Source organism: Trichosurus vulpecula, chromosome 2 (genome assembly GCF_011100635.1).
Source record: "Trichosurus vulpecula isolate mTriVul1 chromosome 2, mTriVul1.pri, whole genome shotgun sequence".
NCBI classification, from domain to species: Eukaryota; Metazoa; Chordata; class Mammalia; order Diprotodontia; family Phalangeridae; genus Trichosurus; species Trichosurus vulpecula.
Window position 1 is genome coordinate 163,396,542 of NC_050574.1, and position 22,142 is coordinate 163,418,683.

At 46.6% G+C, this 22,142-nt stretch overlaps 2 protein-coding genes and 1 pseudogene across 4 annotated transcripts; 2 read left to right on the top strand and 1 right to left on the bottom strand.

The window, feature by feature from the left end:
• Nucleotides 1–193: 193 nt before the first annotated feature.
• LOC118835436 lies at nucleotides 194–993 on the top strand (annotated as a pseudogene).
• Nucleotides 994–6,481: 5,488 nt separating this feature from the next.
• NRGN (neurogranin) lies at nucleotides 6,482–14,808 on the top strand. 3 transcript variants are annotated; one of them, XM_036747808.1, is made up of 4 exons: nucleotides 6,482–6,643; nucleotides 12,664–12,890; nucleotides 13,203–13,223; nucleotides 13,827–14,808. In XM_036747808.1, exons 1-2 carry the CDS (start codon nucleotides 6,629–6,631, stop codon nucleotides 12,883–12,885), a joined length of 237 nt encoding a protein of 78 aa, XP_036603703.1. In that variant the 5' UTR covers nucleotides 6,482–6,628; the 3' UTR covers nucleotides 12,886–12,890; nucleotides 13,203–13,223; nucleotides 13,827–14,808. The 3 variants fall into 3 exon arrangements, with proteins under 3 accessions (XP_036603703.1, XP_036603702.1, XP_036603704.1); XM_036747807.1 differs by lacking the exon at nucleotides 13,203–13,223; XM_036747809.1 differs by lacking the exon at nucleotides 13,203–13,223 and having other exon boundaries at nucleotides 13,835–14,808.
• Nucleotides 14,809–15,288: 480 nt separating this feature from the next.
• On the bottom strand, nucleotides 15,289–20,611 carry VSIG2 (V-set and immunoglobulin domain containing 2). The gene is made up of 7 exons (XM_036747806.1): nucleotides 20,536–20,611; nucleotides 19,654–19,817; nucleotides 18,299–18,506; nucleotides 17,051–17,209; nucleotides 16,172–16,291; nucleotides 15,877–16,021; nucleotides 15,289–15,448 (listed from the first exon to the last, which is right to left on the bottom strand). The coding sequence occupies exons 1-7, from the start codon at nucleotides 20,594–20,596 to the stop codon at nucleotides 15,316–15,318; spliced, it is 990 nt and encodes a 329-aa protein (XP_036603701.1). The 5' UTR covers nucleotides 20,597–20,611; the 3' UTR covers nucleotides 15,289–15,315.
• Between the last annotated feature and the right edge of the window lie 1,531 nt (nucleotides 20,612–22,142).

Below are 22,142 nucleotides of genomic sequence, written 5' to 3' on the forward strand. Positions count from 1 at the left end.
ATAAATTTTTGGACAAGGTTAGAGATCTCCTTAAAAAGAAAAAAAATCCCGGATCTCCCCAATAATTGGTTATTTCATAATCATTTCTCTCATTATCCTAATCTCCAGTCACTCTATCTCTCTCTTCCTTTCTAGTCTATAACCTTTGTTCTAGCCTCACTATGATCCCTTAAAAATTTTGACTATTGGCAAGATGCAACCCCTGACCAAAGAAGAGGCTTGCACCTTGTTCCAGAAGCTCTTGAAATATATTGGAGAAAGTATGCAGTTGCTTGTAGACTGACCCAATAGCACCTACTGTTTCCAGCTCCACAAAGACTGAATCTATAACGTGAGAAGATTCTTAAACTGGCAGTTTAAGAACTGGAGAAGCTGGGGTCTCTGGGGACCTGATTTGAGAAATTCACTAAGAACTAGAAGTTCAGATTGCACATTACTACCCTGAATTACCTAGAACCTTATGCAAAGCATAAAGTATGGGTGAAACCTGGAACAGAGCAGTCATTCTTATATGGGAATCATATGTTAAAGGGCAGGGAGTTGGCACAGTAGATAGAGTGCCTGGCCTGAAGTCAGGAAGACTCATTTTCCTGAGTTCAAATCTGGCCTCAGGCACTTCCTAGCTGTGTGATCCTGGGTAAGTCACTTAACCCTGTTTGCTTCAGTTTCCTCATCTGTAAAATAAGCTGGAGAAGGAAATGGCAAACCACTCTAGTATCTTCGCCAAGAAAACCCAAATGGGGTCACGAAGAGTTTGACATGACTGAAAACAACTGAACAACAACATGTGTTGTAGATTGGCCTGGACAGAATCACAGAAAATACTAATAGTTTCAGAGCCTGGTGGTGTACACCATGAAAGACGTGCCTTTGGATTTTGAGGTGGCAGCAAAGTCTATACAGGACTGCAGGAAGGTGGACCACATGGCAATTGTCATGTTTCACCAAGCTGACTTTGGAGAATATGTGCACCATGAAGACATGCTGATTTAATTCATCTTAATGGGCTTGTGACAGAAAAGAAAGACCTTAATTTCTCTCTTTTTGGAGTCGCTAAACGACAAATGCACCCTTTTACTGACTTACCATCCACAACACTATGACCTATGTATACGGTTGGTATTCTATTGGCCATTTTCAAGATTGCAGAGGTACCAGAGCATAGTGGATCAACACTGGACTTAAAAGTAGGAAGATTGGGGTTTGAGTCCAGCACTTAGCACAGTGCCTGGCACACTGTAGGCACTTAATAAATGTTGACTCATGTCAAACACTTAGTAACTGGGTGATCCTGCACAAGTCACTCGCCTGGATTCACCTACCTCACAGGGTTGTTGTGAGGATTGAATGAGCTAAAGTACTTAAAGCAAAAGTGAGGTAGAAATATGAGCTACTAGTGTAAGCAATTGCAGGGTGACTGCTTGTTTAGCAAAAGAGTGAGACATTTCGAACCCTTTTTGTTTAATAATAGGGATTAAATTGAATACCATGTTTAAAGATATCTTGACTATTAGGCAGTTCAAGTTTGCACTGTTCTCTACCCTTGCCTCCTTGTTCTATTCCCACACATTGCTTTCCAGACCCTGTTTCACCCCCACCATTGGTCTTCTCTGCTCCTACCCAAGTGCTCCTGAACACAAATGGAGGAAGTCACTTCATCATTCTAAAAAGGTCCACCACAAATTTCTGTCATCTAATCTCTGTAATACCTCACTAGTGCACATCCATCCTTTTATTTTTCCTTAATTACTCCTGATCACGATCCCCCAGAATCTGTTCCAAACCTTCTCATTTCTCAAGCATCCTACACTACCCTTTTCCTCTCTTCCCTCTCAGCAGTTTTGCCTTTCTTTCCTGAGAAAATTAAGGATATCCATCATGAGCCCCTTCTTCTCCCCCAATTCTGTACCTCAGTTCCCCTCAATATCATTCTTCTACTCATTCCTCCTTTGCTCCAGTCTCAGTTTGCCCTTCTCCTTGCTCTTATGGCTTGTGTCCTTGTCATCCTTTTCTCAAGGAACTTGGCTCTTTAAGCATCTCTTCCTTTCTAATCTTCAGTCTTTCTTTATTCACTGGCTCTTTGCCTGCTGTGCACAGAAATGACCCAATCTCTCCACTCCTTAACAAAAAAAAGGGCAATTTGGAATAATGGGAAGAGAACAAGCCTCAGAGTTAGAATCCTTTGGCTCCAGTCTACCTCTGACACATACCAGCTGTGTGACCCTGGGCAAATCATTGCCTCTTAGTTCCTTAGGCAACTCTCTAAAATTATAAATTACAGAATTGAGAAAGAGATTTTCTTTACCAGGGAGCTTAAAATCACAATACAGACCCCAAAAAACCTCACACATTCCCTGAAATTATAGTCCTATATCTTGCCTCCTTGTCACCAAACTCCTAGAAAAATGCTGTCTACACTAGTCGCCTCTCTTTTCTCACGTCTCACTTACATATCACCTTGCAATCTGGCTTCCAACCCCACCACACACTTTCTCTTAACTCTCACTATCACATCACCAACATTTTCTTAATTGCTAAATCTGGTGACCTTTTCTCAGCGTTCATTTTTCTTGATCTCTCTGTATCATTTGACACTGGTGATCATCACCTTCTCCTGATTGCTCAACGCTCCCTAAGTTTTGATGACTATTCTTCTTCCACAGCTCTCTTCATATCTGTCTGACCTCTTGGTCTCCTTTGTCACAAAGGAAGACACATCCCTTATGTATCCCAGGGTTCCTTCTAAGGATCTCTTTTATTCTCTCTACATTTTTCCCTTGATGATATCATTGATTTCCATGAGTCCAATTGTCACCTATATACTGATGATTCCCAAATCTACGTATCTAGACTTCATCTGTCTCCTAAACTCTTGGCCCACATCCCCAACTGCCTGTTAGACATTTCCACCTGGACGTATTGTAGGCATCTCAAACTCCACATGTCCTGAATAGAACTCATTATTTTCCCCCTCAAAATCCTCCCCCTTCCTAATTTCCTGTTTCTGTTAAGGGAACCCCTATCTTGCCAATCACTCCAGTGCTCAAACTTAGTATCATCCTTCATCCTTCCTCACTCTATCATATCCAACCAGTTGCCAAATATTACTAATTCTACTGCCAAATCTCTAGCGTTTATCCCCTTCTCTCCAACTGTATCTCAACCACCTTGGTTCCAGCCCTCATCACCTCTCACCTGAACTATTATAATAGCCTCCTAATTTGCATCCCCATCTCCTCTTTCTGCTCCATCTTCCACACAGCTGCCAAATTGGCATTACTAAAGCACAAGGGTGACCATGCCACTCACCCACTCAAGAAGCTTCAATGACACCTATTATCTCTAATAAAAAAGATAAGCCCTTCTGTGGAAAGAGTGTTAGGAGTGGAGTCAGGAACACCTGAGTTCAAATTCAGTCTTATACACTTACTAGCTGTGTGACCCAGGACAAGTCACTTAACCTCTATCTACCTCAGTTTTTTCATCTGTAAAATGGGGGTCATCTGCCTCCTAGAACTGTTAGGAAGATCAAATTAGGTAATATTTGTAAAGCGCTTAGCATAGCACCTTGCATACAGTAGGTATTTAATACTTGTTTCTTTCCCTGCCCCTTCCCTTTGTCTGGCTTTTTAAAGCCCTTCCCAATCTAGCTCCAACACACTTTTATAGAATTATTTCACATCATTCCCCCTCACGAATTCTATATTCCAGCCAACCTGGCCAACTTGCTCCCCGTTGAACATAACATTCCGGCTCCCACCTTCATACCTTTCCCCTATGTCTGGAATATTGTCCTTCTTTGCTTCTCTCTCTTGACATCCTTCCTCTCTCTTCAGGCCACAGATCAAGTGCTATTTCCTATATGAGGCTTTTCCTGATCCCCCAAATCACTTTGTATTTTTTAAAATGTATCTATCTGTGTACATGTGTCCCTCTCTCCACCCTACCCTCATTCCCATTAGACCATGAAGACTTCCAGGACAGAAATGGTTTTATTTTTGTCTCTGAATTCTTGGTGCCTAGTACAATGCTTGGCACATAGTAGGTATCTAATAAATGCTTATTTTATTTAATTATAGATTCTGCTCATCTAGTTAAGAGAAGGACCCCCTTTGCAGAGGAAGTGTTTGATTACAGCAGGAGTGTATATGAGACACCAAGTATACATGAGTCCACTTTGTGTCTCTGCCTCTGTGAATGTGTTAATATAATTGCAGTGTCCATGGTTGTCTTCATGCATACAATGGTCTGTGTCTGCCTGTGACTCTGCATCTATGTATACGTGTCCGTGGGTGTGGGAGAATGGATATCTCTGTGTCTATCTCTCTGCATATGTATATCTTCTGCCCTGTCTAGTCCCATCTTAGAGACATTCCATCCCCCAGGGCAGGAACCATGGCCAGTATAGCGTGGGTACTTGAAGTGGGCTGTTGCTGTGGTGTTGGTTGTGTCACTGAGACTAGCAGCTGCCACAATATCCACTCTCCTGTAGGCTTGGGACCTTCTCGAGAGACTACTCCCCCCATCCCAGACACCACAATATTTATGAAGGGAGAAGGGATAGTGTTACAGGTATTGGAGTTGGGGGCGGGGGATTCACTGCAAAGACACCCCCTCACCATCTCTGACCAGCAGGAGGAAGGACCAGGAGGCAGCACAGCCTGCAGAGGGAGGTTGCCTAGCAACTTGGGAGACTTTACTGCAAACTCACCAAATCCCAAAACTCCTCAGTTCTAAATTAGGAAGAGAGAAGCACAGAGACTGGGCCTGATACCACCTTCCCACTTCCCCATCCATCCCCACAGGACCCTAGCAATAGAGTCCATCAGGGGAGTTACCCAGCCTAAGGCCATGAATACTCCCAATCAACTAGGTAAGAGGCTTGAGCCACTGACACAAGTTATTAGAGTCACTAACATGGGTGGCCCTTCAATAAATTGGGGGAAGGGAGAGACTCCCATGACCCTAAAACTTTGGAGACCCAGCATCAATTCAGCTCTGGAGAACCAAGCTAGTTAACTTTATCCCCACCCTTGCTAACAATTAGATTTTCCTGTTTTCCCCTTTGGTCCCAAGAACTTCTGTACTACCCTTTCAGATAAGGGAACCAACCTCTGCTTTCCATAAGCTCACCCTTCACCTGAGCCCCATATGGGCTTAATTACAAGGCATCTCCAGAGCTCCATCGCCCATCTTCTTTCTTCCCTGAACTGCCCTATCAGCAATTCTCTTTCCCTGCCCTAGGTTCTTGATTTTGAATTTTCCATTTTTCTCATAAATACTCTACCCTTACTCATATAACATCCTGCACCATTACCAGCTGTACATCTCTGAAAGAGACAGCTTAAGGTCCAAAATATGAGATCTTCCTTCCTATGTGGATTTCCCCACAACTCCCCTCCCCTTTCAGGATACCTGAATCCTCTCCCCTAACACTTCCATGACCCCAGAGAGAAAACCAGAATCCTGGTGATTCATTGTGCTTGAGGTTAGATGGTTTTCTTCTCCATATGAACAGAGGAGGGCAGGGGCAGGTGTGTATCTGAGAGCCGAGGGTTCCTCAGACCTTGAAGGAATTTATCCCACAGCAAGGGGTAGGAGACACCGAACAGATTCTAGGACAGCTCTCTAGGGAGATGCAAGGGATAATGGGGTGATGGTTTTTGAAGATTCCTTTCTTACAAATATGTATACATCATGTGTATATGTAAAGTGTATTTTGCAGTACTCAGTAATCTGTGTATCACAGGTTTGCAGGTTGCAGTTGCATATATGTCTTTGTGAGCAAGGGGTGTGTGTGTGTTGGGGGAAGGGTGCCCATGTGTATTTGAGCTAATCTATGTAGAGTATAGCAATGTGTGGGTGTACAGCTCTCTGTGGGGTATCTGAATTCCTGTGTATTTGTGTATAATTATGTGCCCATCTCTGGCCTTCATAATTTGCTGGATGAATGTATCTTCGTGGTACTGGATGTGAAGAGGAGACAATCTTCCCGTATTTCGGTGCTGTCTGTGTGTATATGTTTACTTTGGAGATTCGAGTGAGAGTGGGGAAGATGGAAGAAAGGATTAGGGGAGGAAGTGGGGAAAAGCAAAAGGGGGGGTAATCTCTAAGAGCTGGAGCCTCAGGTAACTGTAATAAGATATATGTGTCCATATGGAAGGGTGTGTGTCTCTGAGAGGTCGGGGGTGTTCTTCGGTTTCCCTTACTCCTTGTCTGTCACTCTGTGCAATATTGGGGAGCGGAGATGGTGGGGATTGTTCCGTGGGAGTTTGGGAGTCTGCAGGTGTGTAGGAGGAATAGAGGAAGGTGTGTAGGTGGAGGGGCTGCGGCTGCCACTGGTGGGGGTGGTAGGGAGGGGGGAAAAGAGGGCACAAAAGGGGCGGAGCCTCAGAGCGTAGCCTCTCCTCTCCTCCGCCCACTCAAGCTAAGACTCCTCCTGATTGGCTACCCTACTGTGGGCTTCAGGTTACATCCCAGAGCAGCCCGGAGCGCGGGAGAGAGAGGAATAGAGTCGGGAGCGGATTTTGCACTCTGAGCCGGGAAACCGGAGTCTCTGAATCGCGTCGGACAGCTCACTGCCCCTGCCCCCGCCCCCAGCCCCGCCCAGCCCAGCCCTGCGGTCGGGATGGACTGCTGCACGGTAAATACAAGGACCACCAGAGACGGGGTCTAAGGGTGCTAGTGGGTCAGTCGAGCCAGGGGACCCTCGAAGCATCCTAAGACCCGCGAATGTGGGAGATGAGGGGTGGGCAAACCCAGGGAGGGAATTGGGACGGCAGCTAGGGGAAAAGAGTAGCTGCTTGGAGAAAAAAAAATGGGGAGGTGGGGGCGGCGGGGCGTCCTCTCTAGGCTTCTGAATCCTAGGAACGAATCCCCGAAGACAGCGGTTGTGGTTAGAACACGAACCTTTTTGGTCGTTTCATTGTTGGAGGTTGAGCTGGCCGGAACAGACAGTAGACTTTGCAGGGTGAAGCAGCGGCAGGACAGAGGTTAGACTGCTAGGAGGCACTTGCCGATAAAGAAGGGTAGGAGACAGCAAGAACAAGAAGGTTGTGGTGGCTCTCTCCCTGGGAATTTGTAGGCTCAAGTCCAGTCTCCGCCTACTGCCAATGTCTTAAGAGTCCAACAATGCCCAAGGTGGGAGTAATCAGTTAATTGGTTAATACTGATCTTGGACAAGAAGCAATCTGGATGAGAGTTCTTATCTCCTTTCCCCTCTTCCTCTTCTGCTTCAGGAAAGGTGTGGGGATTGGATGAGATGACCTCCAGAGGTCTCTGCAGGCGAGGGAAGGAAAATATCTGTAATTTATCACCCACTCACATAAGAAATCATAACGTAGCAAATAAAAATTTGTCTAGCTGCCCTAGGAACGGTTTGGGTAATCTTACTTTATTCACACCTTTTCATTAGTCTAAATCAGTAAAATTGCTCCCTCGGGAAGATAATGGGCTCAGGGCCTCAGTCACTCAAGACAGAGATCAGGCAGTGGGGAGAGAAAAGGTTCAATGTGGGAGGAATGGTCCAATTCGGTGAGATCACCAGGAGAAGGAGAGAAGGAAATTGAAGAAAGGAGGGAAGAGTTTTTAGGTGAGGTAGGATTTGGAGGAGGAAAGGAAGAAACGCTGAGAGGTGAATAGATATTGGTTGCCCAGAAGATGGCTTTCTAACCCTCTGGGTGTTTATCGTATAAAAAGACTCTGCCACTAACAAATGGCAAGCCCCACTGCCCACCAGTTAGGAGTAGTGCTGGGAGCTAAAAGGAGTGGAGAAGAGAGGGAGGGAAAGGTTTGAGGAAAAGATTAAGACTTCCTGAACAATAAAATGAGCTGAAAGATGAGAACAAAGAGTACAGATGCCAGAACGGAAGAAGAATTTTAGTCCTGGAAGAGGAATATAATAATATTTAGAGTTTACACAGTATTTTTATGGTTTACGAAGTGCTTTTACATGTGTTTTTTATTGGTCCTCGCAACAACACTGTGATATAGGCGCTATTATCCCCCTTTACAGATAAGGAAACTGAGGCTGAGAGAAATTAGAGTGATTTGCACAGCTAAGAAGTATCTGAGGCAGGATTTTAAATCAAATCTTCATGATTCCAGGAGCAAACACTTTTATCCATTGTCTAAATGAACCTCGCTCCCATTTAACCTTACTGCTCTGGGTAACTAGAGATTTTGCTTTATCTTCTCAGCAAGTGGGATCCAGGGGATCCTACCTAAATTGCTCCCCATAGACAGAGGAGTCCAACCAAGAATAGAGCCCTTCCTGGAAAGAATTTTAATGAAGGCAAGAGGAGTTCGATGAGAGAAATTTGGGACTCTCCTCAACACTGCAGTCATTCCTATAGCCCAATGCCTTGGAAATTTAAGAAGGCTCCAGAGCTGAATCACCTCCTCCCCTCACCCTTCCCCCTTCCCATATACACACATACATACCCCTACATCAGGGAGATTCCCCTTCTCTGGGTTCCTCTTTGTACCCTCTATTCTCCTGGGTTTGTCCAGCAAACAGGATGAGTAAATGAGGTTACAAGATTGTGAGTGGTGAGTTAGCCTTGCTACTGCTCTGGGAAAGGGAAGTATGGACACAGGGTCACGGGGTGGGGCAGGGAAAGAGACGGGGGCTGAAGGCTGCAAGCATGGTTGAATTGTAGAGCAAATATATGGTGGTTAATTTCTGTCCTGTCACTCATTCTTCAGAAAACTCCTTAGTAAGATGCACAGAAGATTTAGTTGTTAGGGATCACTGTTGAATCCCATATAGGAACTTGAACAGGCAAGAGAAGCCATACAGGACATCTTGGGCATTTAAGACTAAGCAGCGTGTGAATAGAATGGGAATTAGGATACTTGGGTCTGCTACTAACTAGGTTTCTGACCATGGGTAAGTCACAGGACTTCTCTGGGCCCACATTTCTCATCTGTAAAATGAGAAAATTGGGCCAAAAGGTCTCTAAAATCCCTAAATTCTATTCAATCTCAACCTGAGTTTTATGCCACCTCGTCCTTCTTCTTCTCTCCCTGTTCTACGTTACTTGCACAATTTCCTACTGATTCTGACTGTAGAATTTGAGACAAGGCCCAGCCCTACTTTAGATGGGAACAAAAAGATGTGAGGAAAGATTGGGCAGACCTGCAAAGGGAAAGAAGGTAGAGGGGGAAGTGCCTTTTCTGTTGATGCAAGTATTACAGGTATTAATTTCCAAAGTTTTCTGTTTTGCTTACTATTCATTTTACATGAAAATGTGCAGAATACCCCCCAGCTCCTACCTTTTTCCCCTTCCAACTTCCTCCCTCTTTCCCTAGCTCCTCCTATGTAAAACTGAGGTGGCCCAAATGAAGGCACAGAATCAAGTCCCTGAACCAACCCTGGAATTGAGACCCTCCCTTTCCTTCTTTCCTTTCTCTTCTACAGGGCTAGCTGGTCCCTAAAGACTGAAAGGAGGTGCTAGGAGTAGGTGAGGTAGGGGGAGAGCTTTTGCTTGTTGCATGTTTTCAATCTGAATCCAGCCATGGTAGATTCAGGTTTGGCATCAGTCCTTCTGGAAAAAGATACTTCTCTCTCCCCCCACTCCCAACCTTATTCCCTTAGCTGCTGGGGTTCTGGAGAGTCAAACTAGTGGTGATCAGTGTGTGTCCAACTCTGGAGCAGAAAAACCACTTGAGAGTTGGGGGGGGAACCTGGGTCCTAGGGATCTAAGGAAGAAAAAGGAGAAGGGTAAGCTTAGAAAGCAGAGAATGTTCTAGGCCAGACAAGATAGGAGGACAGTGTCACCACTGTAGCTTTTTAATAAAGCCAGGGACACTTCATTGAGATAATGAATGAGGGGAAAACTTATGTACCATTTAAAAAGACTCCAAGATAGTTGGAGGCCCAGAAAAGGGGCTAAGGATGAGGGTAGGAGCATGATAAGTATATTTCAGAAGTAAGAGTTAATATTGATCTTTTCTTTTTGCTAAATTAGACTCAAGTATACAGAATTTAAGCTGGTATTGCCCAAATCCCTAACAACCAGGTTAACCAGGCCCTAAGAAAGTGGTCAACTGAAACTCCAGAGAAGGAATAGGCTCATGCCTATTTTATCCCCTCCTTTCCCCGAGTACCGTGTCTTATTTGTTTCTCTTCTGCTCCAGGGGGATCATTCTCCACCCTTCAGTCTCAAATACATACACCCTATTCCCTTTTCTAAGAAGAGGAACCATAGGAAGGCAGTGTTCAAATCCAATTGCCTAAGTTCTGCCTGGGGTTTCTTTTTACCTGTTCCCAGAAGACTTGGGACAAATATAACATAACAGAGGGGAACTTGATAACTAGTACCCTCAGGACTGGCAATGGGGTGAAAGTGGTTCCAGTGGTCATGTGTCCAACAACTTCCCCCTACCTCTACCCTCCCACATTACACAAAAACAGTAGGAGAAAAAAAAGGCACCATTGGAAGTCTCTAAGAAACTGGAAGAAGGTTGCTAGAAATGAGGATCAGAACCTAACTTACATACTTCAAAATAAAACTAATTCTGAGAGGGAAGGAAGAAAAGCAGAGAGTACACAAGCCCCATGAACCTCGAATCTGTTCTGGATCTCAAACTAAGAATGTGATTAATACCATTCTCTCACCTCCCCCAGTCCCAGCTATGCCTAAGTGCAGCTTTCAGAAAGGCCATGAGTCTATGTGGTATCCACCTGCCTTTGGAGGTCAGAGGAGCCTTAGACTTGGGGAAATTGATCTTTTTTTTGTCATGGATCCCTTTGGCAGTCTTGTCAAAGCCTCTGGACTCCTCAGAATGTTTTTAAATGAATAAATTAAAATACATAAGATTACCAAGCAAACAAAAAATTAGCGAAAATAAGGATGTAATTTTTTTTTTCTCCAACCGAGTTCATGGACTTCCTGAAATCTATCCTCAGATTCCAGGTTAAGAACCTCTTTTTAAATTTGCTTCATCTAGCATTGTGGTTCCGTTTATTCACATTTTATGTTGTCCCTGATTCATTCTTCCATACACACACCATAGAAAGGCCTTTCTGCTTCAGTTTGTATTTCCTGCTTCCCCTTAGTAGGTGGAAATGAGTCTTTTCCTCTGCTTCTTTTCCCATCTGGACTTATAAACTGTCTCCTCTCGTTTTTGTCTCTGAGCCTTTCCTGGAGGAGGAGCCGTCTGTGTAGGAAAAGAGGATAGTAGAAGGAAACTCTAAATCTAGGGGTCCCAATACTGATGGCTATATCTGAAATACTCAAAATTCATTGAGGTTCTATGAGCCTGTTGTCTTTGGCCCTAAATCTAGTATTTAAATCTGTGTGAGCCCAAACAATCCCCTTAATTCACTACTTCAGTCAATTTATAATCTCATCAGTTGTGTACTCCCTCCATTAGAGCAGATGGCATCCTATCTCCTCTTCTCATTCTGTGTTGCTGTTGTCCATGTCCTATTAATTTTCCATGAGGAGGAAGAGGAAAGGGGAAGGAGTTCAACCACTATGTTAGAGGTTTTTCTCTAGCTCTCTTGACATTCTATCTATGCCCACTGGAGTGTGTGGGCTGTCTTTCAGTTATCCCTTGATCTTGCTAATGAACCAGCCCACCTTTTTACCTGGTCATATGTCTCTCTGTGGACAGTCTCTAAGCAATTTCTCCTTCAAAATTCATTAGTAATACTTGCAGCCTACTCTCACCAATAAAAATTGACCCATATGCCTACTTTCACATCTCTACAAAATTTTTACAAAAATAATCTACATCAGCATGGAAAGCATTGTTGATGAAAGTATGAGAAAAGAAATGGCAAATTTTCCAGAGTATTCCACAGCAGATTCCATTTTTACAGTGACATAATTGACTGAAAGGTGTAGAGAATCCAGCTCCCATTTATTATTGTTGCTGCTATAGAAGCATTTGACCTAGTAGAACAAAATGTTTCTTTAAAATGGCTCCTCTGACAAGACCCCCCCCCCCCATCACATCTAGCCTCCAAATAAGGAAAATGTTGCTGATTCTTCTCTGCGGTCCCGGATTCTCTAACCCTTCTAGCTGGAAGATATCTCAGATATCATATAGTCCAACCCTTCTGTCTTACAGCTAATAAAAGTATAGCCCCAGAGAAGCGTTAAAGTTGGGTGTTCTGGGTGGATGCGGATTGCTCTGATCTAGATCTAGTCTCTGATCAAGTGGATTTTGGGGGGACCAGAACCGGGAGGGGGAGCTATGTTCCCTGCCTCCGTTTCCTGTTGTTTCTGCTTCTCCACGTTCTGGCTGGCTGTCCAGCTCCTCCCCCATCTCCTAATTCCTCCTGGCAGTTTTTCCAGCCCCGAGTCTTGAGTTTCCTTTCCTGCTAGGGTGTGGCTGTGGTCAGTGAGGCTCAGGGCCCTCTCCGGTCTCTTAAGGACTCTTCTCCATCCAGGTTTCCTGTCCCCAGGTTCTTATCCCCGGTACACAGCTACCCTCTTTCCTACGCTAGCCTCTTTCCTCCCCATCTATTTTTGTCTGCAGTACAACCTCCCCAAATACCTTGACTTAGTTGACCCCAAGAATGTCCCTTCTCAGGTCTCTACGAGGCTCTGTCACCCAAAACCCTCTGTTTCCTGGAGTCTCTCCTCATTTCTATAACCCACAACCACACCCCACCCAAGCACAATCCTCTTTTCCTCCCCAATCCCCCAGGAGAGCGCTTGTTCCAAGCCGGACGATGACATCTTGGACATCCCTTTGGACGATCCTGGCGCCAACGCGGCAGCTGCCAAAATCCAGGCGAGTTTCCGGGGCCACATGGCTCGGAAGAAGATCAAAAGTGGGGAGCGAGCAAGAAAAGGCCCAGGCCCTGGGGGGGCGGGCGGCTCTGGGGGCGCCCGGGGGGGCGCGGGAGGCGGCCCCAGCGGAGACTAATCCAGGTAAGGGCTAAGTGTCACCATCTATCCCCAGATCCCTTTCCTAATTTTCCCAGCATGAATATTCCCTCGACCCCCACCTCAGTCCTCCGAGTATTAGGAAGTCTCCTTCCGGGGACCCTTTCACTCCAGAGGTCCTAAGAGCGGTTAATTGTGCTGGAGGCGGGGTGGGGGGAGAGACTGGGGAGCGAAAACCCTAGCCCAGGTGACCTTCCGCATCAGAGGGCAGGGGGTGGGGGAAGGACCTGTGGATTCGGTAAGCTCACGCGTTTTTCCTTCTCTGCCTCTCAACCCTTGCTTGCCCCCCGACTGAAGGTGAACTGACTGTTTTCTAAGGTAATTATTGTATTACTCGGGAGGGGCAGGAGTTGCGCTAGTATCATCCCGGGTGTATTAGTATCTTTGTCGGGAGGGGGCGTGTCTGTCCGTGGGAGGTGTCAAATCCTTCTCTCCCTTCTCTCCAATTCCAAGGCTAGGAGACACCACCTGCGGCTGCCGGGGCTTGGGGAGGTGGGGGGTGGGAAGGGGGAGGCGATGGTTGGGGGAAGGGAATCCTTCCTCGGTAAAACTGAGTCGGTGACCCAGAGCCGGGGACAGCATGCACACCTGTACAAACATGTACAAACCGAGTTACACATGGAGGGAGCCACAGGCATACACAGCGATTCAAACATACGCAATTTCTTTCGTACATAGACACCCTTGGGGAGGTCATTTCAGTTCAGTGACTGGGAGGGGGCGGGGCGGGGAGCAGTTTCTAATTTCTAGATAAGTGGAAGTCCCAGGCACCCTCCTCCGAGGCCAATCAACTTGGCATCTTAGCGGGGGCGAAGGGAGAGGGGAGAGAAAGCGCTGGTTTCTGACCCCAGCTGGGGTTAAGGGTGGGGACAAGGGGAGGCAAGAGAAGGAGATGATGTTCAGAGCTTCTCCCCTCCGCAGCTCCCTAGGTGAGATGGATGCCATGTCCCCTTCGCAGTGACAAGACTTCCCTGCAATGTTTGTGACTCCTTCCCCCACCTCTCCTGCCAGCCTCAGGAGCCCACAAGCCACCGGGAGACCCCTCCCCCTCCGGCCGGCTCCGTTCCGGAGTCACTCTACCTGTTCGCCAGTCTGAAAAAGGACCTGATTTCCCTATCTTCTTTATCCTCTCCTCTCTGTCTGTCCTCCTTTCCTCCACCTCCTCGTTTTGCCTAACCCGCTCCACCTCCGCAGCGCACCCGCCCTGCATGAACTCACCACCAACTTTGCTAAGCTCCTCTTCGATTTCTCTTCTGCGGATTGCTGAGGGCGCCCCCAAGTAGTCCCTCTCTGTGTGTGCTCCTACTAAGGAAATCCTGTTTGTTTCTGCGGGAAGCCGAGGGGTACGCCTGCCCCACCCCTTCTCACTGTGCTGCTGTAACCATCCCCACCTAGCCCACCCAAGCTCCAAGACTTTGGGCCTTCTGCTCCTCCACAAGCAGTCCCCAGTTTACACACTCGGGGTGAGGGGAGGCTTTTGGGGGTGCTGGAACCCTTTCCTTGTGGGCGCGATCCTATTCTGGTTGGTGGGGGGAGAAGGGGGTTCCCGTTCCAGAGGTCCCCTAAAGTGACGGTGATTGCACGCCCAGTCTCACACCTGCCCTGCCTGTTATCTCCCTATCCTGAGCCCGTTCTACAATCCTATGCCCCTTGCCTCGACTGCTGCGCATCCCGGGACCACCTCTCCAACTATCTTCTTGTTATGCAAACTCCTAGGCCGAGGTGTTTGAGAGGCGGTGTGGGGGGAGTCAGAAGCTGCCCCGCCCCCTGCCCTGCCCTGCCCTGACCGCCCAGCCCCCAGCCGGGCTCCTGGGGCTGTGGCAGAAGGGTTTTTAAATTTTCGTGTGTGCATGTGACCGCTCTGGGTTGGAATGTGAACAATAAAGAGGAATGTCCAAGTGTTCCGGGCTACCCTCGGTAAGGGATTGGGATGGGTTTACAGAAAGGCAAAGCCCTGGACTGGACTAGCCCCAGTCGGATTTAGAACTTTAAAAAATTCAAAGAACTTTACTGACAGCCCTGCAAGATAGGTAGTACAAGTGTCCACATTTTACAGAGGAGGAAACTGAAAGTCAGAAAGGTTTAAGTGACACAGCCCAACAGTTTGTAAGTGGCATGGCCTGGATACCAAAATGTGTCTGGAAACCTCTACCAAAAAGGTGCGGGAGGGATCCACCTAATGATCCAGACAGATTTGGCTGACTCCCTGAGCACGCTCTTCATGCACCCTCTGTAGATAGTTACTCCCTGGCTACAAGGCTCCTTAGAAGTTAGGCCCATTCCATCCCCTAGAGGAGTCATACATTCATCTACACCTTAAAGAAAAAAGCCAGAGATAGGTCCTGAAAACTAGGATTTTAATTATAAATTCAAGTCCCTGGGGATAGAGTCAGTAGAGTATAGAAGGTTGTCAAACAACCATGGGGAGCTTGGACTTGGTGGTGGTTACAGTGCTGGCAGAAGGGGACCTCTCCAGCAGACCAACATCTGAATTGCCTCTCTGGGGAGGTGAGTCATAAACCCCTGGGGCCTTGGCATCCTCTCTGATGGAAGAGCAACAAATCCTCAAATAAAACCAGAGATCATCATCCTTTCTGTTTTCCAGCCCTCCCTTTGAACCCTTGGAATTAACACCTCTTGCTAAAGGAGAGAGTTCTTACCTCAACTTCATCTAAACTTTCCCCTTTCAGCCCCCTACCTTCAATATATGGATATATGACCCCAGGACCAATTCCCCAGTTCGAAAATGCCCCGGGTTTGGGATCCACACCACAATTCCCTGACCCAGATTCAAGCCTATTGTCTCCCTTCAATTTTCCTGGGCTAAATATCCAGCTCAGATGCCTTTCTTGACTCTTACCAGTCCTTAAAAATCCTGTGGGAGGGTAATATGTGGTAGGGATGTTGCCTCTGGTGTACCCTAACCTGACACCACCCTTTCCCTTCCTCTTCCCACCTCCAGCTTCCTCACCTAAGGTCATTGCCCCCATACATCTCCCTTGGCTTCTTAATCCTCTGCTTCTGGAACTTCAGTAGGCAGAATACACCTACCACCAAGAACAGCAATCCCAGGAGGACACCTATGACAGCCCCTGCAATCCTGCCCTTGGAAGGGTCTGAGAAGACACAAAACCCACAGGACACTCAAAGAAAGACCTTGGTTGTTAGCCATCTTGAATAACTGTTAACAGTATTCCTCAGCCCAAGCCTCCCCACTCCAGTCCTGTATCTTTCAAGATGAAAAAGTCAGAGCCCTATCCCCATACCAGCCACTGCAAGGGTCAGTTCGCAGAAAGCACTGCCTAACTGATTGGCAGCCACACATCGATAGACTCCGGAGGAAGTGAGAGAAAGGTTGGTGAGGATGAGCCGACCAGAGACTTCATCTAGGAAAAACAGAGGGGAGAAGTGATGGAGCAGCTACATCCATAGGATGCAGAAAAACTGGGTGGTATGGGGCATTCAAGGGCAGAATGCAATTCATCGGTATAAGCTACAGGGGCTGTCTGCTCTATCATCTTCTACTGTGCTACTGATCCCTTATATTCCTAGCCCTGCCACAGCCTTTCCCAACTGCTGCTACTTTTTCCCCACCTCCATTAACAGTCATAAGATCGTAGATTCAGGGTTAGAAGGGTCCTTATCGGCTGTCAATCCCAACCCTCTCATTTTAAAAATGAGAAAAATAAGAAGCACAGAGGGGTTAAGTGTCTGGGATCACATGGCTAGTAAGCATCTAAAACAAGGAGTTGACTCTAGGTCTTTCTGACTCAAAGTCCAATGTCCTGTTTATGCTGCCTCTTAACAGAACATAGGGCAGGGGTTCTGTGAAATTTGGATTCAGTCAAAGGGAGACACTTGAGGACCTAGAGGGCCACATGTGGCCTCAAGGTCGCAGGTTCCCCACCCCTGGCATAGGGTAGCAAATAAAAGGGTTATCAGAGATTTTCCAAGGTGCTGGAGCCCAAGAAAGGGGCCAGAACACTTGGCCACATAGATTCCTGGATTTCTCTGGTGATCCTATGGATAGACCTTGCCATTCTAGGTTCTCAGTACCCCAATATCCCAAGGTTGATTTCCCACAACCCCACTCTCCTTTCCTCCCTCCACCTCCCCCCCCACCCCCACCCCACCCAAATACTTACCTTGCACCGAGCTGCCTGGAGCTGGTGTAGGAGCAGAACCCAACCGAACCCAGGTGTATACAGGACGGGGGGCACCCCCTGAAGAACTGCAGGTCAATGCAGCACCCCCTCCTACTGAGATCTGCCCACTTTGTCCACATGTGGGCTTGGTTGGGGGTACTGCAGAGGAAGTGTTTTAAGTGAGAGTTAATCAACTGGGCATTTATTAAGCACCTGCTATATATGGAAACAAGTCAGTCCCTGCCCTCAGGAAATTTACATTCTCTCCTGGCACTAACAGAGAAATAACATACATATAATCAAATTCAAGATAATTGTGGGAGGGTGGAGAGGAAGGTAGAGACAAATAGGAGCTAGGAAGAATCAGGAAATTTTTCATATAGGGGGTGGTGCTTGAGCTGACTTTTGAAGGAGTCTAAGAATCCTAAGAGGTGGATAGAAGAATGGAGAATATTCCACCCAGAGGAGGCAACAGAAATAGAAGGAATGTCTTGTATGAAAAACACTAAATAGGCCTCTTTGGCTAGATTGTAGAGTACCTGAAGGGGTGTAATGTGTAATAAATCTGGAAACGTAGGTGAGTGCCAGATTGTGAAGAAGTTTAAATGACAAACACAGGAGTTTATATTTTGTCACAGAGGCAGTAGGTAGTCAGTCCCTAGAAGCCTTTGACCAGGGAAGTGACACGGTAAGATCTGTTCTAGAAGTATTGATTTGGTACTTCTGTGGAAGATGGATTGATGAAAAGAAAAAAATGGAGGCAGGGACAGGAATTAGAGATAGTATTGAAATAGTGAAAGGTGAAGTAGTGTGGTTATGGTATGACTAGTAAGACGGAAATGAATTCTAGGGTTGGTGTGGAGGTAAAAATCAACACAACTTGGCAAGTAGAGGAAAGGGGAGGTGGAGGGAGAGTACAGATCAAGGAGGACCCTCAAGGTTCAAAACTAGGTGACTAAACCAATAATAGTTCTCTTCACAGAAATAGGAAACAGGGTGATTGGGTAGGAGAGGGGAAAGGTGGGATGATGAAGTTAATGATTTATTTACAGTGAATTGAGTTTGTGGTGCCTATGAAATAGTGGACAAAGAGCCATGCTAAGAATCAGAAGCCCTGGATTCAAGTTCTGCCTCCTCATCCTTGAGGACATAGTGGAGGAAGCAGGAAGTGGAAGAGAACTGTCCTTTAGTGTATGTGTATGTGTATATATGTATGTATAGGCCTGCTAGATCATGGCCTATCCTTACCCAGCACTGTGAGATTGACCAGCCCCAGGCCATTATTATGGAAGTCTGGTGGGTTGTTGACCTGGCAGAGGTAGGTTCCAGTGTCTGAAGATTCAATATTTGTCAGTTGAAGTGTGGCTATCCCTCCTGTGGGGGGATCCTGAAGCAGAGTGGCCCTCTTCGACTGGGGACCCGTCAGATATAGCTCCTTATTGGTGAAATAGAGGATCTTGGGAAGTGGTGGAGAAAGGGAGATTACACATGGCTTTTTTGTGGCTATCACTTCTGTGACCCCTTTCCAAAAGTCAGGAACCAGGACTCTCTCCCTCCCATAGTGCCTAAAATTTTGCTATTAAATGTCTTAAGGATTTCTCTTTCTAGGTGAAGTCTTAAAATGGATATGCTCCTGATAAACATAGAAATCGGATACCTGACTTCTAAGTCACTAACAGCTTGGTTAAATTATTCCATTGACTCACTTTTCTCTGGGACAGGAGGAGCTTGGGGCAGCATGAGCTATGTCTAGGGTAGAAAGGGTAGGTAAGAGGCAATGGAGCCAATCAGGGGAAAGGCTATGAAAGGAAAGGTGAATAGTTATAGAGATAAACTTCTACTTATCAATTTTGTGTAGAGTGGCCCTGCCCTTATCATGGGAGCTGTAATAGGAACTAACATGAGAGACTTTGCAGCCAACATGTCCCCTCACAGAAGCTGCAGGATTCCTAGATTTCTATTATCTTTGGATGTTGGGAGAGGTTTGTAGGCTGTAGATTAATGCTAGAGTAAGTGGAGTGGGGCTTGGGGGGACCGCCTTGATTACCTCTCTCAAAGTAGGGGAAAGGCAAAAGATGTGCCCTTAGGTCACAGGTAAGGGTTGGTAAGAGGGGAAGGGAATTCTCAGAACTTTTTTTTGAGGGGGAGGAGCAGATGAGGGGGTTTCCAGCAGCATTTATGGTTTGGTCTCCTGGAGTCTCTTCCTTGTGACTCCTTTCCAGACAGGAAATTGTCTTATCAGGGTGGGAAGACCACATATTCTAGAACCTATAGCTTAGAGGCCACATGTGGCCTTCTGGGTCCTTGGGTGTGGCTTTTTGACTGAGTCCAAGTTTTACAGAACACAGCCTTTTATTAAGGGGATTTGTTCTGTGAAGTTTGGATTCAGTCAAAGGGCAACATTTGAGGACCTGCAGGTTCTCTCTATCTAGAGGCTATTTTCTGCCTTTACCTAAGCAGATTCAAAGGAGTTACATCCCCACATCCCTCCGCCAATGGTTATTGTGACGCTGCCTCTACACTGGATACTTGCCTTCCTCTGCCTTCTTCCCTCCACCCCCATCTGATTGGAGGAGACTTTAGACCTCCCAGTTCACACTCACAGTCTCAGCTGAAGAGATGGGATTACCAGGCTTGACAAAGCTCCATTTCAGCGCAAAGTTTTCTCCCACCGATGTGTAATAGTTACAGGTCAGCTCTGCAGCTTCACCAGCAGGTTTGCTCAGGGGTTCAATCGGCACTTTCACTTCCACAGGACATCCTGGGGCTGGGGGAACCCCAAGGGGAGCAGGGAGAGACTTCAGATCCTAGCCAAGGCGGATGGAAGCGGGAAGGGAAGACCAGGGCAAACAAACCCCTATACTCCATCCAAACTCCCCACCCCTCTTCCAAAAGCAGTGTAAATCTGGTGTCTAGACTGGTATTTAGAACCTCTCAGAATATTCTGCTCCCCACTCCCCTCCAGCACAAGCGATTTGGGTCATTCCCACCCCCACCCTACCCCCCCCCATCCCCCCTCCCCCCCTCCCCCGTTGGCACGTACACACAACTCCTTGAAACCTAAGGTAAAGGTTTCTGGGAGGAAGGGAGGGCTCTGTGGGTAAAAGAGATCAAGCCTGGGCCAGGTATGAAGGTGTGTTTGTTATCCCACAGTCCTTCATAGTCTTGTCAAATGTCTCTCCTACCTTCAGGGCTTCAACAGTCCACTCACTTTCACCCACTCGTCATTTAACCTCAGTTTTCAGGAGACCTGTCCCCATCCTACTTCAATCCTCCCCCTTTAAAAATTGCCTTGGTTTAGCCACTATCCTTCCCCAGTTCTGGGACCCTCTAGCTATTCAACTTCTGAGGCAGATGAGGGAAGGGAAGTGTCATGGGGGTGATGCCGAACTGTAGAAGTTGAGCTAACAGAATCTGCTCTCTCTCTTCCCTTCTAATCACTGCCTCCAACACACATTACCAGCCAACAGCCCCCAGCTCCTCACCGATCAAGCAGATAAGGGTCAGCATTGTCCAAAACACTAGGGATTCAGGGAGCCAAGCCATGGCTGCCTTGGGCTGTCCTTCTCTGTGTAGCTTTGTGGGAGGAGAATACCAAGGAGGACTGTAACCAGAGGTAAGCCGGACTGACTAACACAAAGAGCAAACAAGGGGGAGAGGCCCTGGCACCTTCAGGAAATGGTGCCTTACCTGGAAAGAAAGGCGTTGGGGAGAGCAGAAAAACCTTGGGAAGTCCAAACTTGGGATCAGCCTCAGGCCAGGCTGGGTCCACAAAAAAAGAAGCCCAATGTCAACATGCTACAAAACAACAGGTATAAAGGACAATGAGGAGTAAAGGACTGGAGGCTGGGGCAGGAGCTGAAACCAGAGGAAAGATTCAGGAGGTTCCTATTCATTCTGACACTGAGAAATAATAACACTGTTACATGCAAATTAATACACAAATGAACATTTTCCATTCTTGAACTACTATCTTGGTGGAGGTAATATGTGACAGACATAGTGCCAGTTTGGCACTGTTTGTTGCATAGATAGCCACTGGGCCCTCCCCAGACCTTTAGTGACCCCTGCTGCCATAAAAGACAGTTTCTTTCTCCTCCTGACTCATTTTCGAAATACATATGCAATATGGATAAATATCTCCACGGAAATTTTTTTAAAAAGCATTGTCTTTGGAGTAAGGGGGTTTGGATTCAAATTCTGCCTCTGAAGCTTATAATCTGTGTGGTCTTGGGCCTAAGATTCCTCATCTATAAAATGATATAGCTGGACTAGATAGGCTTTAAAGACTTCCTTTCTAGCTCAAGATCTATAATCCTATGACGGTGAGAAACTGAAACCTAGAGGTCATTTGATCCAAGATGTTGAGGAAAAAAAGCCAACCTTTAGGGCTGACAGGGCCATTCCCTATAGACAAAGGCAGGAATAAAGGGAAGGAGAAAGGCGGAGGAAAGGACAAACAGGTTACTGAATGTCTCCTAGAGCCACATGGTCTACTTCCACTCCTGTGTGAACCTAGCTGATCCTTCACCTTGTCCATCCCATGCCTCAAATGTTTAAATTGTCATTGTATAGCACTGGAATAGGGTATCACAGACAAAGAAAGACTAGAGGGACAAGAGGAGGGGAGTTTGAACTAGGTTCCTCAACCTGCTCCATTTGAAACAGGAGTTTGGAATGGTGTTTCCAACGCCACTCTCTCTTGATGACCTCCAGAAGGAGGAATATCCATTTTGGCTTCTTGCTGAAGAACATTAAGAAGTAAGGGATCCAGATTGCCTCTGTGCCCTGCTTATGCAAATTTTTTTTCTTTTGGGGGTGGCTGATGCCATCCTGGGATGACAAGAAGGCTGAAAGGGAAAAGATGGGGAAGAGATAAGAGAGGCGGCCATAGTGTCACTACCATGGAAAGATATTTGACTGAACTGTAGAAGACCTTGGGTTCTATTCTAACTAAAAGTCTCTTCCTCTAGCTAACTGTATGATCCTCAGGAAGGCACATCCCTTCTCTGGGTCTATTTCCTCCTCTATAAAATGAAAGGCTGGGTTAAATTTCCATGGTTCCATGAGCTCTAATAGTCTATAGATGCTA

Excerpts from the sequence above, each read along its gene's own strand:
- VSIG2 (XM_036747806.1), bottom strand. The coding sequence starts at position 20,596 with ATGGCTTGGCTCCCTGAATCCCTAGTGTTTTGGACAATGCTGACCCTT. Across the intron at positions 19,818-20,535 it reads GACCCTTATCTGCTTGATCG|CCCCAGGATGTCCTGTGGAA; the intron begins GTGAGGAGCTGG and ends GGGTTCCCCCAG. Across the intron at positions 17,210-18,298 it reads GGTCAATCTCACAGTGCTGG|TACCCCCAACCAAGCCCACA; the intron begins GTAAGGATAGGC and ends CTTCCTCTGCAG.